The sequence below is a fragment of the Sciurus vulgaris genome (assembly GCF_902686455.1).
Source record: "Sciurus vulgaris genome assembly, chromosome: 6".
Classification (NCBI taxonomy): domain Eukaryota; kingdom Metazoa; phylum Chordata; class Mammalia; order Rodentia; family Sciuridae; genus Sciurus; species Sciurus vulgaris.
In genome coordinates this window covers 57,977,983-57,997,050 of record NC_136466.1, presented here as the reverse complement: position 1 = coordinate 57,997,050, position 19,068 = coordinate 57,977,983, and the positions used below count along the sequence as shown (strand labels likewise).

At 38.3% G+C, this 19,068-nt stretch overlaps 1 protein-coding gene across 1 annotated transcript in view; it reads right to left on the bottom strand.

The window, feature by feature from the left end:
- Positions 1–19,068, bottom strand: part of CCDC192 (coiled-coil domain containing 192) — a gene marked incomplete at its 3' end in the record, with an annotated part of 211,477 nt that overhangs the window by 57,131 nt on the left and 135,278 nt on the right. Inside the window, exon 6 of the mRNA XM_079143783.1 lies at positions 10,384–10,516. Within this exon, the coding sequence (XP_078999909.1) occupies positions 10,384–10,516 (133 nt within the window). The remainder of the gene's footprint in view (positions 1–10,383; positions 10,517–19,068) is intronic.

Genomic DNA, 19,068 nt, shown 5'->3' with positions numbered 1-19,068 from the left:
ATTTTTTTTTTTTGGTGGTGGTGATGGTGGTGGTACAGGGGCTGGTATATGTCCTTGCACCTTGCTACCCACCCCCGCCCACAGTCCCTTTTATTTTATCTTGAGACAGGGTCTTGTTTAGGCTAGTTTCAAACTTGTGATTCTCCTGCTTCATTCTCCTGAGCAACTGGATTACAGGAGTGTGCCACCATAAATTCTTAGCATCTTGATATTGCTTTATTGACAAACGAATTAAGGTACTTTATTTTGTTTGCTAACGTTTTCACATACATTTCTTTATTTAGAACCCACAGCATCTGCTAAATAAATTACTTCCCTTTGGCTTTAGATCAAAAGCAACCTCCAAAGAAATGCATCCTTTCTCAGATTCAATTATTGACTCTTGGGATTCATGTGGAAAAGTTATGGCTATTAAAAAGAAAAGATTATTCACTTGTTTCAGAAATTTTGCTTATAGCATCAAGATAGAAGAATTATACAAGTTCCAGTACTGATATTTTTCTTTTCTGATTCAATTTATAAAAGATAAGTACTGACTTTCACATTCAGAGCAGTCAGCTCTGTATTTCCCTTAACTCTTTTGACCTTCTTCTGGATTTGTGGAGTTGATTACATTCTACTAACCTTTGCTTCTAAGACCCCAAGACACTTAGCAGCTAACACATGAGATCAGTTAAATAAATTCAGCATTTCCATTCTCTTGTGCAATTCTATTTGAACTACAAGCACAGTGATAACATACCTAGACTTCTGGAACATGGTTATCATTTCAAATATTTTTGAGATGAATGTAAATTTATATGTCAGAACTTAGCATCAGCTAGTGTTCTGACTTAGTTCTAATAATATGATCACTAAAGATATGTGATACATTAAAGCTTGGAAATAAAAAAGATATTTAATATCTTTATATTTTTATTAATATCTTTATTTTTTATTTTATAATATTTTAAAATTTAATAATTTTTGAGGCAGTATTCTCATTATGTTGCCTAGGCTGGCCTTGAACTTCTCATCTGAAGGAATCCCCCTGTCTTAGCTTTCCAAGTAGCTGGGACTACAGTTATATGTCACTCTGTCTGGCTGAAAAAAAGATATTTTAAAAGAGTTCTCATTTAAAAGCTACAGTTAATCTTTTAAAAATAGTAAATATGAATTGTGTGTGAACTAACTAACATTAAATATAATTTAAAATGAATAGTGTCTGGTTGTGGCATGTCCTACACAAATAAAATAAAAGCATATTGAAAATTAACTACCTTTTTGGAGAAGTTTACTTAGCAACCTGGGATAAGGCCAAAGGTTTTGGCATTCATCCAGATTCAGAAAGACCTATTTGTCTTGAAGAATCATCAAAGTTATTTATCTGATCAGCTGGGAGAAACAGACGGAAGGGGCATTTGTCACATAGGTCAATGTACTGTGTGGACTTAAGGGTAAGACTTTTACTTGAAGTCTGAACCCTGTTATAGATGCTACATGTGATAAAAAAAAAAAAAAAAAAAAAAAAAAAAAAAAAAAAAAAGCCACCCTATTCCCTTATGTATTTAGGAAATTTTCTAAGAGTTAAGGTAATGCAGGGATTTGAAGAACTAAGTTAATAATAAGTTTTACCCTATCGACCTGTCTTACAAGAACTTTTTCTGGTTTTAAGGACTCAAGAATTCTTATTTTCTTCCATTCACAGAGCATATATGCATCTCTTGTATCCTCCTTCCTTGGCTTCAGAAATTTACCTTTTGAGTTATAACTGATCATTTTATAATGTATAAGTTCAGTGTGTGGCTAGGGACCCCTCCCTCTTTTGTTTACCAGCTTCTGTTTATAATTCTCTAGAGGATGAAGAGGGAGGTCTCCTTCCTTCCACCACAGGAAACAGTGGTGGTGGAACCGGTCTGACCACATGGAGCAGGTACTCCAATGGTGTGCCCGGATGGGGATGATGGCAGTGTGGACCTCTCAGCCACTGTTTCTGAGATCAGTGACATCAACGAAAGCCTCCTTCAGTATAATGGAAACATTTTCAGTCTTGTAGGCCCCATTTCTCATGTTAGCACGAGGTAACACACTTCTCTGGGGTTCAACTGCATACTAAAAAACTGAGGAAACTGCTGTCCTACTTTTCTTCTCCTTTTCCTTTCCTTCCTTGAGGTGCAGGGGATGGAACCCAGGGCCTCCGTGTGTTAGGCAAGTGCTTACCATGGAGCTATATCCCCCAGCCCTACATTTTTTCTTTCTTTCTTCTTAGTTTTATGTTCTTTTACAAATGTCAAATTGTGACTTTATTTGATTGACAAAGTTAGAGACACAGGAAGGTAATCTGGTCCAAGCCCATGTATCTTAAAAAACAAAAACACAAAAGCAAAAAATAACAAAACAACAACCAAAATGTCTCTTCCAGACCACTACAGTATACATAAGGACATATATCTAGTATATATTTAAGAGTATATAACTAACATTCTCCTATAGTCCAGGAATAAGTCTTGTGCCTTCAGAGGGCTCCAATTTGTCCCCCAGAAATTATGCATCCTTTTAAAATTTGATTTGATGAGCTCAGGTCCCACAAAAATATCCACTCTTTCCTCCAAATTTATCCATATGACCAGTGAGCTAATCTCTAACATCAACTTCCTATCAGTCACCTCCTATAGAGTCACTAAATAAAATGTAGAGACGTTCCTGGGGAGCTGCAGGAGAGAATACCATTCACTTTTTCCACTTTGTCAACAAGAGATTTATACCAAAGACAGCTGGCTGACAGTTGTTTGCAACCCCAAAGTCTTCAATTCAGCTTATGTTGACAAATAAATGTCCATCTGCTGATGTTTAACAAAGGAGTGCACAAGACTGCTCTGCAAATATCCTTGAAGGAAGCCTCTTCCTCCTGGGCTCACTTGGGATGTTTAGCAGCATTCCCAAGCAGTACACTCTTCTGGTGATCATAGCAGTCTCTACGGTTAAATAGGAAACCTTTGAAATTGATCAAATTCCCGTTCCCATGTGCCTTGTCTGACATTTAGCTGGTGCTTGCCCTTTCATCCAACCTCTCTGGATACAGAAGCCAAAAGATTTTTTCTCTCTCTCTTTTTAAAAACCATTCCTAAGGGATGAACAGAAGGAAGGGAACACCATTTCCTGATAATGGTTTAATTCCAAAATTAGTATTACAAACAAAGGAGGGAGGGGACCTTGACATCACTGAATTCCCACAGCTGCTGTAGCTGGAAAATACTGGACCCCAACCAAAAATTGCAAAATGGGTCTTCTTACCTTTTGTTAATTAGAAAATAACTAGATTTCCAGAACTTTTGTAAGGGAAGGGCCTAGATAGTCAGTATGATAGAACAGTGATTGGTTTCTCCCTGTTAATGAGGTTTAAATAAAGCAGATCTCAGGAGACAGTGAAAGATATAGAAAGCTTTTCCATCTTCTTTTATCTGATCATATGCCCTGACCCTTGACCTCTGGCAGATGGTGGTCCATGATAAACCCCACTGCCTTGGCCACAGTAGTTCATCCAAGGGTAAGAATGTGATGCAAGTAGTGTCAATCAAATTTCTTCTCTGAGATTTGAGTATGGAGTATAAGAAAAAAGTTCTGTCTCCAGACTTGGATATGAATTAAGACTTTTTGGTTGCAAATATTATAAACCAATGCTGACTACATTAAAGGGGGAAATAATTTATGAGAAGAGTATAAGTTGGTCCTTAGTATTGAAGGAAAATATTAAAGGAAACTTTTCAAAAGCTTTAAGGATACAGGTATCCCAGACCAGCAGTTTCCTCCAGGGGCCAACCTCCAGGACAAATCAGCCCTAGACTTTTTCTGCCCTTCTTCGTTCAACTCAGCTCAAGATTCAAGTTCCTGGCAAAGGAGAAATGTGATTGGCTCAGCTAGTCACAAGCCTTCCCCTGAGTTAAGGGGGACCAGGTCTTGATCAACAGTCCCTAAAGACTGTGAGAATGGGAGAGGAGTTTTTTTCCAAAGGAAAATCATGCTTCTGTTTCTAATAGAAGGGTGAACTGATTCTGTACAGGCAGAAACAACATATGGTCACTGTAGATTGAGAGCCAGGGCACCCTGGGGACACTGTCCTGATCTGTGGCTGTGGTAGACCAGATGGGGCCAAGAGGCAGAGAAGAGCCAAGTGAGCTGTCTGGAAACCCTGGGGCTCAGCCTCCTCGCCAGCCTCAACCTTCTTGCCAGCCTCAGTCACATATAAATTCCTTCTTATCAAAACTAGTTTCATTTTGATTTCTGTCACTTGCAATCAACAAAGTCCTGATCAATGCCTCCTTTTTAGAAGGATGCTTTTTAGACCTACATATCTCTAAAATATCTTTTTGAAAAGTAGAAGCAGACTAAGTTTTTGCATAAAGAATGAATTAGAATGGGATCTTTCGTGCAACAAATCTCTAAATTTTGCAGGGACTCCTGGAACAGTTCCTCAACCTTGAAGGAATTTCTGAAATCAGTGAGAAGACTTTGGTTTGGGATATGCTGGCTTTGTTTCAGGGAGACTGTCAGTGGACAAAGAAAGAAACAACCTGACGAGCAATCTCTGAATGTGACCCAAAGATTAAAATGCTAATTAAATTTAGAAAGCTCACCTTGAAGTTATCACACCCACGTGCTCATTTTTCCTGTTGTTAATTAGTAGTGCTTATAGGTTGAAATGCAAATTATTCTACTCTGGAGTAGCTTCTGCATCTGAAGACTCTGTGATAGTACTAGCTTTCAAAAAAATGTCGTCTGCAAATGGCAGGATAAGGATTCCTCTGGAGAGAAAAATCTTCACCTTTAGTTTTCCTAAAGTCTTATCATTTTCTGTCATCCTGGTAACAGGGGACACAGGCTACCTGTTTGTGATTTTGACTACATACACACTGAGTCCTGTGCAATCTGATGGGGTAATGAACATACTTTTTGTCGAGGTCCCAGCAATTGAAACAGTGAGATCCCAAGACTGGTCTTGTTACTTCTTAGGAAACACTAGGTAAACTGGTAAAAGAAGTATCTGTGTTCAGCAGCAAAGAAGGTTATATTAAGACTATTGGTCAAGTAATTGTTTCCTAGTCTGGGGAATAAGAGCCTTTGCAGAAACTGTGCTGAGAGAGGGTGGCATTGTTCAAAAACCTACACACGATTGGACAAATATTCAAGGATGCCTTACTCCAATAAATATAAAAACGACCCCTTTCTATCTGCTTGGAATTCTACCAAGTCAAGATTTTATTTAAGTCCAATGTATTTTCTTTAAAATACATTTGACAGAGCTGGATGTAGTGACACATGCCTGTAAATCCCAGCAGCTTGGGAGGTTGAGGCAAGAAGATCTCAAGTTCAAAACCAGCCTCAGCAACTTAGCGAGGCCCTAAGGAACTTAGTGAGAACCTGTCTCTAAATAAAAAATAAAGGTGTTGGGGATGTGGCTCAGTGGTTAAGCACCCCTGGGTTCAATCCCTGGTACACACACACACACACACACACACACACACAAGCCATTACTTAAAAAAAAAAAAAATACACTTCTTAGTCATTAAAATACACAAACGACAGGGTTGTTAGTCATTACATCTTATAATTTGTTTTAATCACTGTTGGTTTGTTTATAATTGAGATTAAAATTCACATCACAGAGTTCACCATTTTAATTATTTAAAAGTGGTTTTCTGTATTAACAATGTTGTGCAACCATTCAACCATTACCGTATCTAATTCCAGGACATTTTCATCACCCCCAAATTTCCATTTCCTTAACACCTAGTTGCAACAGAAACTTTGATCTGGAAGAAGTTTTCAGGAGGAGAGGTAAAAAGAATACTTAAAGAAGAAAAGGTTTGGGCTGAGTGCCTAGGAGTGAGCATTATAGCACAAAATATCTTTTCAAATATTGTTTAGCATTGGCTCTGGGTTGGTGACAAAAAGATATCACCTGACTTTCTGAAGGATCTAGAGAGTAATAGATTCTTAAAATTAATGGGATAAGTTGTCACTAGCTGTCTAGTGTCTAGTGTCATAGCACTCTATGTCACTGAAAATCACTGAAATGTTAATCCTATTACAAGCCCTCCCTCCCCAGTCCATAGTATGGTTGGCTGTATTTGGACATCCAGTCGTACATGCATTTGCCCTGGGATGTAACAGGACTACCTGGGGAGTGTCTCCTTAATGGGAGTAAAACCAAGAGATGACTTAAGAATTGACGTGACTTTCATTAGGACAATGGAAACAAGCAAGTGGGGGCTAGATATCTTATTTGGGGACTATGCATATTAAGATAAAAGAATTAAAAAGTTAAAAGAGAACAAAATCCAGAAGAGTGCATTACCTTAAGTATTCTAACTTGAAATCTATATTCTGACCAAAGATAGGAGATTGCATCAGATCAAGTGACTACCCATGCACTAGCAGCAGGATAGTAAAACCTTTTGCTAAGCCACTTTGTTCTCCTAACCTAAAGGAAGCAGAATCAGTTCTGAAACTTAACATTAGTTTCCTGCGTATTGAGATATATCAAAATGCAGATTCGGATTTCAAAAAGGAGTGCAAGCTGAGCATAGTGGCCTACGCTTGTAATCCCAGTGGCTAGGGAGGTTGAGACACGAGGATCACAAGTTCAAAGTCAGTCTCAGCAATTTAGTGAGACCCTAAGCAACTTACTTTGAATTTTATAAAAAATAAAAGGAGCTGGGGATATGGTCCAGTGATCAAGTGCCCCTGGGTTCAATCCCTAAACCCCAAACCCCAAATAAAGCAGTGCAGTAGGTATTTCACTGATTTCTGCTAGTAAATAAAGCTGTAAGCACTTCAGGTGCAGACTTTGGAAATGACAGAAGGAATCTGCCTGGGATTGTGATTATTAGCACAAAGTAAAATCAACAAACAACATTCAGGCTGTAAGTTTCCTGTTGTTTTAATTCTATAATAAAGGTGTTTTTCTTCTCAGCTGAATTTTCCATGGACTTAAATCATTTATTTTCTTGGAAGTAATTTAAGCACATAACTAATAAAATAGTTTACTGTGTTTATGTTTAAAAAAAATCTGGGTAGCTGCTTTATCAGTTTGAATATGAATATGCTTAAAAATAGTCCTGATATTCTGAAACATTCCTCTGATCAAAAGAGCTGAAAGGCAACCTATAAACTGTTTAGAAAATGAACCAAACGTGGAAAAATTGCACATTTGGGTAAAAGGGGATTCTAATTTATTTGGAAATATTTCATAAATTTGCTTGTTAGAATTGAAAACATTGGTCCATAACTATAATAGAGAAGTAACTATTAATCCAGATTAACATGACATATCACATAAATCAATGTTTATTTTTCCCTTCTTGTAATTTGTTACAATAAGACAGACCTTCAAAACAGGTGAACATGATATCACTTGAGGGAGGCTGGAAGGGAACCCCAAATGGCTCACTGTCTCTATTATGGGGTCTGAAATTATACCACTGGAGATCTATTTCTTGGATGCTAAAGGCCTTTTGCTTGTTGATTAGAAATTTACTTTTAAAGTGCCAGTTCCCTTGGGATAGGTGACTCATTACATATTACTTTAAATTTTAACTTGTTGGTTAACTGAGAGTGCATTAAAGACATGGCTTTTGTTTTTCTTCTTTTCAGTTATGGGATTTTTCTTCCTTTAAGAATGGTTTTCTGCCAGTTCATCTCTCTGTGCTTCTGGTGTGAGCTGCCACTCAGAACATTCTCTCTCCCCACACTTCTTTCTCTCCACCCTGCCACCCAGTGGGGGATGCATGACCAAAGCTTGTCCAACCCAAATTCCCCATCCCTGATCACAGTTTGGTTCCTATCCCAGGGATGAGTACTCAACCCTAGGCAGACAGAGTTCTTTTGTGTACTTTTCGAACTGGAGCTGGTGGAAAAATGCTTTCTTTCTTCTCTGGAGAGAAGGTGATAAGAAGTGCAGCCCACAGCTGTTTATAGTCATCTTTCTATTCTCTTCCTATATCTGGCTTAACAGAAGGAAGTCTCAATGCAGAGACAAGCAGAGATTAGTAACACACAGTGTCCTGATGGTATCCGAGACCCCAAATCTGCTGGACTCTAAAGCTAATGGCATGCCCTTTCTTGGTTGCTTACATGTGCCAATAAATCATCCTTTCTTCATAAGCTATTATGACTGGGGCATCTGACCTTTGCAAACAAAGCCTGAGAACCCACAACAAACATTTTATGAAAGGACACTAAATAACTAGGGGAGGGATGGTGTTTTAGGTCCAGAAATATTTGTGGGTGGGTGGGTTGGCCTGTATTGTTCTATGGTAAATAAGGGTCATTGTGTGTTAAAGACTTTATTTTGAAGTGAATTGAGAGGAAGAACAAGGTGACCAAGGTCTCTGAGATGTCCAGTTAATATCTCTGGGGCCATAATGACCTTGACAATCTTTTGGACTATTGAATTCAGGGTGAGGCTGCACAGGGCTGACAGGAGAGTAAGAATTTAAAAATATTTGATTTAAGACATTAGTACTCCCTGTTGGTCCAGTGTCTCAGTTTCTCCATCAGTAAGAGAAGCAGCATGTAGGTCCAAAAGGAAGGCCACTGTTTTGATCCAATGGACCTTAGAATAACTGTTTAGATTTAATTTCATTTATATCCATTTATAAGTATGTCAGAAACCCCACCCCCTTATTAGTAGTTTTTTTTTTAAATAAAAATACTGAGAAAAAAATGAACAAAGGAGGAATATGGGATTTATTATTTTCTGCCTCCCCCAAACCACTTGCATTTTAGTACCATTTAAATTTTGACTTATCCAAATATCTAAGAGACTAACTTGGCACTAGACAGTGAATGATGGTTTGTCTAAATAAATGTAATTAGAATTAGATGCCCTGCAATAATATTTTTTTTGCACTAAGTTTAACATTGAATTGAGAAATAAAAGCTTCTCCCAAGTGAGCTGGAGAATTACCTCCAATGTGTCCCATGCTCATCAGCTTCTTCCTGAGCAACCAATGGAAAATCTAGCATGTGGATTCCTTGGAGTATGGAACTTTAAGTGGGTAATACTCGATAATGGAGTATTTTTATTTGTTTAAGTTTCATGGTAAAAGGAAATTTATAAACTGCTTTATATTATTTTGTTGAACGAAAAAAAAGTTGACCTTTGGCAGATGTTTCAAGGTGACACTATTGTATGACATTTGAACCCTGGGAAAATGCAATTGGAAATTGAAAATAAAAACTAAGTTTGCATGTAAAGTTTCGCCATGTGGTCAGGATGCTGGGAGTGTCCCCCTTTCTGAAGCAACCACATCGCCTACTTCTTCCTCCTCCACTTATTTCCAAGTTGCTCCTCTTTTTCCAGAATTACTTATGAGTAATAAAGGAAGCTAGAGTAAGAACAATGGCATGTTCCTGGCTTTGCAAGAGTGGCACGCTTCAAAGGAAGACATTTATTTTAGGGAACCACGTCTTTGCAGGACATCAGCAGGCAGAAGGGAAGTTTGGTTTTGCTGCTACATAGCAGAGAAAACAGTCTCAGCCTATCAAAGCTGGGAACCTCCCCTGGTGTTGGGTAAGTTGCTGCCTTGGTGTTGACTACCCAAGTATTGCTTGTCCCGGTCTAACCTGGGTAAGTTAATGAATATATCTGAACCCTGGCTTATTCTGGTGGAATCCATAAGTGCACTTAGCTCAGAGGTTATTCTGAGAATTAAGTAGACACTTGTACATCTTGCTTAGCAAAATGCCTGGTGAATAGTATAAAATATTAACTCGTATTGTTGGTAATGACAATCTGAGTTTTTTCCCCCTAAAGTGTATTTATAGCCTCTTAGTAGAAGTCTTTTTTTTTTTTTTTAATTGAAACTAATGTTGCTATTAAATTTTTTTAAAAAACTATCCTGCTTTCACCCCCAACCAGCCTTCCCTGCTGGTTTTCTGCTTCATTTGTCTGCTGTTAAGAAAGACTCTCCTCCCTTCCTTGTGCTGCGTTAGCCTGCCAGCCTGTACACTCAGAGAAACTCCTGGCCCCACTCCAGAGCCCTGTTCCTCAAGGCGTCAGGCCTTCCTTCTTAGGCACTGCCCTTCCCTCACTGCCACCCAGCTTGTCCAATGACACTTCACAGATCTATTTCAGGCCAGCTCTTCATCTTTAGAGACTTCCCCTTAACGAGCAGCTTATTCATTCTCTGCCTCTCTAAGGTGAAAGCACACCCAGCCCAGAGTTAGTAGCTCACGTGCTTTCTCTGTTCATTCCTAACGGAGGTCAGGCCAGGCCAGTATGCTGCTGGGCCAGGATGCTGCCAGGCACAGTGGCCTTACTTTTTGCTTTGTTGCCAATGAAACCATAGGTATCGCCCAGGATGAGGGGCCAGGGTGCAATTGTCACGTGGTAATACTGACCTCTAGGGGCTGGCTTTCCTTCACAGAGCATCTTTATCTTCTCATTGAGTTCGAAGACTGTGAAGGCAGCCTCTTGCTTAGCTGTTGCCAAATCAGTTTTTAGCCTTTTCATTTTCTTTTTGTGCTTTAGTTTCTTTAAAAAAAACAAAAAAGAGTTTCCATCACTAGAGACAGATGCATCAAAGGAAAAAAGGAACTAATGGTATATGAGCAAACATTGCCTTTGAAGCCCTGCTTAGATAAAATGCTCCCTATTTATGTAGATTGAGTCCTGCTTGAGGTCTGTGACACAAGGCCCATGTGGTCCCTTCAGTCTTTGCATTCCCAGCAATAAAAAAAAAAGTCTACTCTCTACATCATAGGACCTTTTACCCTCTGGAAAGAGTTTTAATCTGGATCTGAGGATAGGTTGCTGATAATAGAGGCAATTAGAGAAGAATTTTAGTTGCCAGTTAACCTTTACCACTGAGGTACTAATACCTAAAAGTATCAGGTCCCCTCCCACCTCAATCTGTCAGTAGACTCTAGTGAAATAATCCGAGCCTTGTTCTAGGTCATGTTTTCAGCAACATTTGAATGTTTATTTTCAAATAAACTCTAAAGCGTCTGGTGCTACTAGCATTGATGACATTTCCTATAGTATCTGTACATGGAATGTGGTCAAGGGTAAGAATTGTTTTTAAGCAATAGAGGATAGGAAAGCCTTGCTGTAAAACATTTCTAAGTCTAAACCTTTGGGAGAACTATATTAGGAAGTTGACATGTAACCAAAGGATTCACCTTGAGACTTTATGATGAGGAAGCTCCTTTCATGGACTTCACAGTGGGTTTGATTTGTCAAAATTGAATTCATCTGCAATATTGGAGAAGCTCTCTATTGTGACAAGTGTTGCGCTTGTACATTTGTGTTGCTTTTGGGCAGCTGCCTTTTCATCAGGGAACTCACCTTGCCAAGTTTTTGTGGGCTGTTAATTAGGAAGCCCAGAAAATGAACAATGAAACTTGCTTGTCAGACATAAATCTTGAGATAGAGAAAAGAATGGTTTTTCTCACTATGGACAAGCCCATTCTTCTCTGGCCTCTGAACAGAGTGCTCAGAAGGCAAATAATCGCTCTCTTCTTTGAGAATAAAGCAAGTAAAATTTGCAAAGGTGGAATTAGATAGACACAGACTTCCCATTTTAAGGACAGGTTGTTGAGCTGGGGATGTAGCTGAGTGGTAGAGCGCTCATCTGGCATGCGTGAGGCTCTGGGTTCCTCTTCAGCACCACACAAACAGACAAATGCACAAACCCAAAAGTCAAACCAAAACAAAAGGACACATTGTCTTCCAGATCCAACACAGGATGATCAGGACTTCACTAAATCTTAAGTAATGCCATAAACAGGTCTAAAAGATAATGTATTACTCAAGGAACGGTGGTCAGTGAACATCATTCAAGAAAGTTGGAAGGGTAGAATTTGACAGGGCTCACCCATATACATTCCAGGTTGGAAGTACACTATCCTTGACCTAGGTGGTTGGTCTTCCCAGAAGTTCTATAGTGGTAGTTAGTGTCACCATCATCATTTCATCATGAAGCCAGCTGTTGGAATATCAACTGATAAGGTCTTTTCTTCCAGACCACCAGGACCTTTGAGTTTCCCTCCTCTGAGACTCTGGTTACTAAAAACCTTCATAATTGGCCTGCCATGGCCATTAGTTCAAAGAGAGACTAGGCTGATAAGGAAATATGTTGACAGCTGTGTTTCTCATGGTAAATTATTAAATTGTCATGCTAATCCCTCTCTGGTGAGCTGGCTTGGGCCAGCTTGTTCCTGAGGTCCTCATCCATCCCAGGCCTGCAACTATAAAAGCCATGAGGCCCTAGCTGGTCATCAGTGACTTTCCCTGATGTGATTCTAAGAATATTCCACATTCAAGAATTTTACACCTTCCTTTTGTCTCTTATATCTTGGGGACAGAAAGTGGAAGAAAAATAGAGAAGTGAAAATTGAGAAAGGGGAGGGAATAAAACAAAGTATGGTAAAGAGGATTCAGAAGGGAGCATAAAATTAAAGTATCAAAAAAGAACTGATAACAATGTGCATGTTGGTGTGGAGATGATTAAGAATGCTACTGCAAACAAGTTACACTGAAATGTATAAAAACGTAGAGTAGATTGGTGTAAAGATAGAGAAAGGTACAGATTTAAGATACATTGAAGACAGTGCAATGTTCATTATAGACTCTACTTGTTGAATACATGGTGTTCACTATAAAACATTTCTGCATGCTTAAAATTTTTCATAAGAAGATATGGGAGGAGGGGAGAATTAAATATTTTCCTTTCATTGCCCCTTCCTTAGTTCTTAATAGATGATATTCGTTTTCAAAACTTGTCACAAGTATTTACATGCAGGTAAAGTAGGCGTTAATAGTAAATTTTTTAAAAATGCAACTTGGTGAAAATTGGTGGGATGTCACTAGAAGTTGGCCTGATGTCTATAACTAAGAAAAAGTCTCCATGTTCATTTTGATAGATGACTTGACAGAATGCAAGAACCCAGAGTATAGGTACAGTGCTTTTCAATATCAGTTGAGAATTTCAACTCTTTTTTGTTGTCATTTTTGTTTTTTTGGTGCTTACAATTGAACTCAGAGCCTCATGTATGCTAACCATGCATTCTACCATTCAACTATACCTCCAGTTCTTCAACTTTTCATTTCAGAATTCTTAAAACTTAAAAAAAAATCAAATTTTCAGACTACCTTTTTGTCTTTCTCTTATGATAATTATGGTTCTGACTCTTCAAATTATATTTGTACGCTTGCCTTATGATCTAATAGGGAAACTTCTTTTTGGAGAAAAGAGTACATCAGGCAGTCATGACAGTTGACTTTGGTTATCTAAGGGACTATTTAAGAGGAGAGGAAGTTGAGTCAAACAGTGTTGTTCTAGAGATACCACAGAGAACAATGAGTAGAAAACAGGAGGAGAAAGGTTTTGGCTCAACCAAAGAAAACAGACTCCAACAATCAGAGCTATGGCCAACAAGACAGGATGGATCCTGGAAAAGACCTGCTGCTCTGAGAATAGTCAATCTGAGGACACTGGATGAACATCTTCAGGCAGGCCAGAGTAGCCTCTGGACCTGGAGTGAAGAGGTAGTTGAAAGATTGGCTCACCCCCAATTTTTCCACTTCAGGCTTCCACCAGCCCCTCAAGGGGCTCAGCACACAGGTGAATGGAAACTTCTGCCCTCAAGGTCTTGATGGTTGGTACAGTTGTTGGGGCACTTTAAAGATAATTCTGGTATTTGTGAGAAATTGGATAAGAAGGCCTGTGGGTCTCTAACAATTCAAGGATAATGTGACTCAAAATACACAAACTTTATTATTTAGCTATAGGGGAAGGAGAATAGAAACTTAAATTTAAATTAAAAAATTGAATAGAAGAACTAGATTGGTTGCTAATGTTTCTATGAGGACCCTTTTGACTGTTCAGTTATATTTTTAAATGGTTTAACATTTTTGCTTTTTTAAAAATTTCTTTTTCTTCTCTAGACAGAATGCTGTGTGCTATTAATTCATAGCTTTAACCAAGCCCTTTGGGCAGTTCAAAAAATTCAATTTGCCAACATGTTTTTTATTAGTCATAGACATCAAATGATTTCAGCAATGATAATATTTTCCTTTGCTATTTTGGCATTCACCAGCCAGGCAACCCAAGTGTACTGGAACCTAATGGATTCTGTTATGGTCTCCTTAGTAACTAGGGACTCTCTTCAGTGATTACCGGGAGGAGAGGAAGGTATTGTAGCTTGGAGGCAAATTCCTATTATCTTGTTTTTTTTCCTACTTCTACAGGGCAGAAAGAGGGAGGAAATCATGTATTTGTGTAATGTTTTGAAAAGGAAATATTTATCTATCATATTGCTGAATGGCTTGCATTATACTAAGTCAAAGAGAATCAGAAATAATCAGAGAGCTATTTATAGAAGATTTCAATGCAGAGTTGCCAGCACTGTCTAACATTTCTGTGTATTTCCACATACTCTGAATCATGGCTTTGGATTATGGGGTTGAGCTTTGTCACTTACTGGCCATGAGAAAATGGACCAGGCTGACATCTCCAACTTTAGATCCCATTTCACAGGGTGCTTTGGGGCATTTTCAAATGACACAACATATAAATGATAGTACTCAGCACTCTACTTGCATAATATTAATATCTTTCTTTTTTTGTTGTTATTACTTGAAACACATAATGGAGAACTTCAACCCTTCATCAAAACACTAAAATATCTTTTCTAAAGATGTTTTTATCACACTTTACAGAAAATAGAATTTGTTCTTATTGAAAGCAAAACTTTGGTCTTTTTTTTTTTTTTTTTTCCCCAAGATAAGTTTTCTGCATGATTGCGTTGATCTCCTTCCCATTTCGTATAGGAAGACGAAAGTTAATGTCCTGAAAACAGACATGCAAATAGCCTTGATCCAATCTCCTGCCAGAGCTGGCCTGATGCCTAGGTGAAGTAGGTGGCTGGCTACATGGAAAGATGTGAAGAGCACTCCAAGGCCCTAGCTCCTGTTCCCCATGGCAGCTTTCTTGTGTCTGCAAGAATAGAGTTGTTTTCAGCCTTGGAACCAGCTGACCATGGACTGAAATTCTGAAACCATAAGCCAAAATCAATTTTCTTCTTATAAGTTGATCTTATCAGGTATTTTGGTCACAGTGATGAAAGTATAACTACTATAACCATATTGTCTGAAACATCCCCTGGGAGAGGACCTCTGATAAAATGCTCAATACCAAGGATGTATGAGAGAATTTGGTTTGACAACAGAAGATAAAATTAGGTTCCTCTTTTCATTTCTCTTCTAACAGTCATCATAACAAAATTAATAAAAGTATAGTAGTATTTGTATACAATTCAGCTTAAAAAATCAATTTTACAATTCCTACTTTTTTTTTTTTTTACTTATAGTGCCCTCACAAAATATTTTAGAGTCTGGAGATGTCAAACATGTGGTATTTATGTTCCTTTCCAGTCCCTTCCAGGTCCTTGATTTAGGGACTCTTCCATCCTGTATTGCATACCTGGCTTCACATTCCTTAAGCTACATTTCCAGTAGGCACTGTTCATTGATGAAACCTAACTACAATTCAAGTTGTATCTTTCCATACAGATGAAAAAGTTGAGCCACTAAGAGTTCAAGTGGACCCAATCCTGGTCACACAGTATTATCAATTGAACTTGAACTAAGGACTTTGCTTACTTTTTTTTTTTTCAACAGCCACATGAAGCCTCACTAACTAAAAGCATCATTAACTTTCTAAGTTACTTAAAAGTAACCTAGAAAGGCAATAGAACAACCTCAGTTATAAAGATGTAGCTTTGAAGTGCAATGGTGTGGCATTTATATCATGGGTTGCTATGGTAGCTCTAAAGAACCTAGGAAATAAAGACTTGATACACCCAGATAAGGGCAAGCTGGGCTAGGTGTTGTTCATTTCCTCAGAAAATCCTGAGCTGATTCTAGCAACTGTTACCTTCTTTTGAATCATCTGAAGTGACAAAGAACGGATCAGATGGGACTTTCCTACAGAATGCCTTGAATGAAAAATGATCACAGATGCAAAATGTAGCTTAGCATTATCTCATCTGATAAGGTCTTGGGGAACTAGGTTGATGCAAAAACTCTCAGGGCTCATCATAACCTTGACAGAGTGCCTGGCCATATGACCAACTGATAGACAGATGCTTAATGGACACAAAAATCAGACCTTGGAAATCAGAGCTGGCATTTTTAAATTCTTGGCTGTAGTCCTCCCATCTGAGTATCAACTCACCTTATTTTGTGTTACAAAATGCTATAGAAATGCATTTTATTTATACCCCACATTCAAGAGATTTCTATTAAGAAGAAAATAAAACTCCAGTAATTAAACACCTCATTACAGAAAAAGAATTTGCCTATAGTCAGAACCAAATCTCAGTTTCTTTCCTCTGTTGGATAAATGATTATTAGAGATAGAAATGAAATTTGCCAGTAAATATCCTAGCTTCCAGAATGCTTAATAGAAAATTACGAATTATTTCAAAATAAATGAAATCACATATTTGGAGTGAATTTCAGTGATAAGGTAGAAATTTCTAATAATACACTTGTCCTAAAAATGGGATGTTTTGTCCTAAAGACAGTGAGCTCCACTTCCCTTAATGTAGCATACAGCCCATTACTGGGGTATTCCAGAGAGAAATTAACATCTGTTGACCATCTATAGTGTTCCAGGCGTAAGTCTGTGAACTTCATGTGTACTGGCTCATTTCAGTTTTGTAGCAAACCAATGAATTAGGACTCTCATAATCCCCTTTTTAGATGCAAATACTAAGACACAGAAATATTTGAGTACTTTGCCCAGAGCGAAATGGTGAGCCATGATTCAAATGCATGCAACCTGTCTCCTGATGGTGATGTCCATCACTGTGGATAATTGTCTTAATGTCATACCTGGTGTTCACATTGTGGGGAGGTGGCTAAAAAGACACCTCAGACTCTATAAAGCCATTTCTAATGCAAGTGGAATGGTGTGTAACTTAAAACAGTGATATCTTGAAACCATGGACTTCACTGCTCAGTAAGAATTGTTAAATCAGATGGAATCATCAATCAGATGATACAGAATTGGATGCACTCTTAGAGGCCAATCTGTCCGGAACTAGTATTTTAGAAATGCAGAAGAAAGCAGAGAAAAAATGATTTGTCACAGCAAATAAAGCTGTCGGAAGCAGAACTCCGAGCCAGGTTTTCTGACTCCTCCTCTCATTTGGAAAAGGGACTGACCAGTGATTTGATCACTATGAAGAAAAAAAAGGCAAATTATTCCTAGTACTTTACCCCAGATCCTCTCCAGTTTGATTGGTTTTATCCCCAGGATGAGAGAAATGGAAGAACACCCCTCATGTTATGTTGTTCTATGGCCATAAGAGCTGAAGGTGGGCAGATGTCATCAGAGTATATTTTATGCATGCACAAATATGCTACAATGAAACCCATTATTCTGTATAATTAAAATACAAAAAAGGTGAAAAGCAATGGAATGGGTCTGTGACGAACCCAGAATACTGCCTAAGATCCCTCAAGTCTAAGACCCCAGGATTAAAAACAGGATTTTAGGCAGGCAAGCTTCCCTGAAAGTCCTCTTTACAGACAGATAGGACAGGACTCTGTCACTATAATGCATACTGGGGTTACACATGATAAAAGAAAAGTCTGGCTAACTTGAATGAAATAAGCTGGGGACTGGGAATAAAACTCAGTGGTAGAGCACATGCCTACCATGGGGAGGTTCTGGGTTTGATCCTCAGGACTTGGGGATAAAAGAAAAAGAAGAAAAAAAAAAGAAAAGAAATAAACTGGATCATTGTCTATCAGCAAGCTTGCTTTCATAGAGCATTATGGTACATGCTGTATTCTAATGTCAAAACATACCTCAGTTCTGAGATTAAGGGGACTCCTTTGTTCCTTTCTTTGTGTAACACGCATTTTTCTTACCCAGCAGGCTGATAATTGGGATTTTTGAGAAAGAAAGAAGATATGATGCAATAAATAAATTTTTATATTACTGAGTCCATCTAAGAACAAAACTGAGTGCTCAAGGAGTTCATGGGAACAGACATCGTAGGCAGTGCCAGCTCAAGCCAAGTCCACTTCTTGGTCTTACATCTCAAATCATACCCTGAGAACAGAGATAAGTGCATTTTCACACCTAACAGAGTCTGGTAGGAAACTGTTTTCCAGTCCAATTCTCCCCGGGGACAGAGAGTGCCCAAAGGGCCAAAGCTGTATATGAAGCAATTTTAGTTTCTCAGCCCCACCTCTACAGGTGCCGGTATCATTAGCAAACAGCCATAAGAGGTGACAGGTGATGTGGGTGGAAAAGAACAGAAACTAAAGAGGGTAGATATGCAAATAGTGAGAAGAATTCCCATAACTGCTTCGTGAAAGTGATGCTAAGCCCCTCTAACAAGATTACAAAAATAACAAAGAGCTTTTCTTGGCAATGATTTTATAATTGGGCAGATATTGTTTTTTTTCTGTGTGTCCAGTGCTCCCTTTGAACTTGAACAAAGCTGCCTTCAGGATGGAAATCAGTAACTATTGGCCATCTGTGACTTATCTTGAATCATAAAGCAAAGGCATGTGTTCAAGGACTGGAAAATAGAGATCCTAAGTGCCAAGGTGCTTAAAATACCTTTAGGCATTTTTCTGGTGTAGTAAAGACAACCTAATTAAATGAATCTTTTCAATGAATATTCTTCTCCTTCGAAAACTCCATTCTGCCCTGAGAGCGGTGAAATAACAGGGGGTACAAGCTCAGTGAGTACAAGAGTAAAACAATCACAATGATAAAGAAACCCAAGTAGACAAAGGAAAATTATCATAAGAGGAGAAATGATGCTCATGAAGCATGAAATAGCTTTGCAGGTTGTATAAGAGAAATTAGAGAGAGCAACAAAGTGGCAAGTTTTCTGTGATATGTATTATTTTCCAATGAAGTGCAAAGTTTAAAAATTTGCTTTTTTTAAAATTGCAGAGTTGAAATAATTTTAAAGTAGAACTTTGAAGTTCAATAGACCAGGTCTCATGTAAAAACAAATTTCCTATGTTAAGAGTGTGTTTGAGTGTTTTGAAAA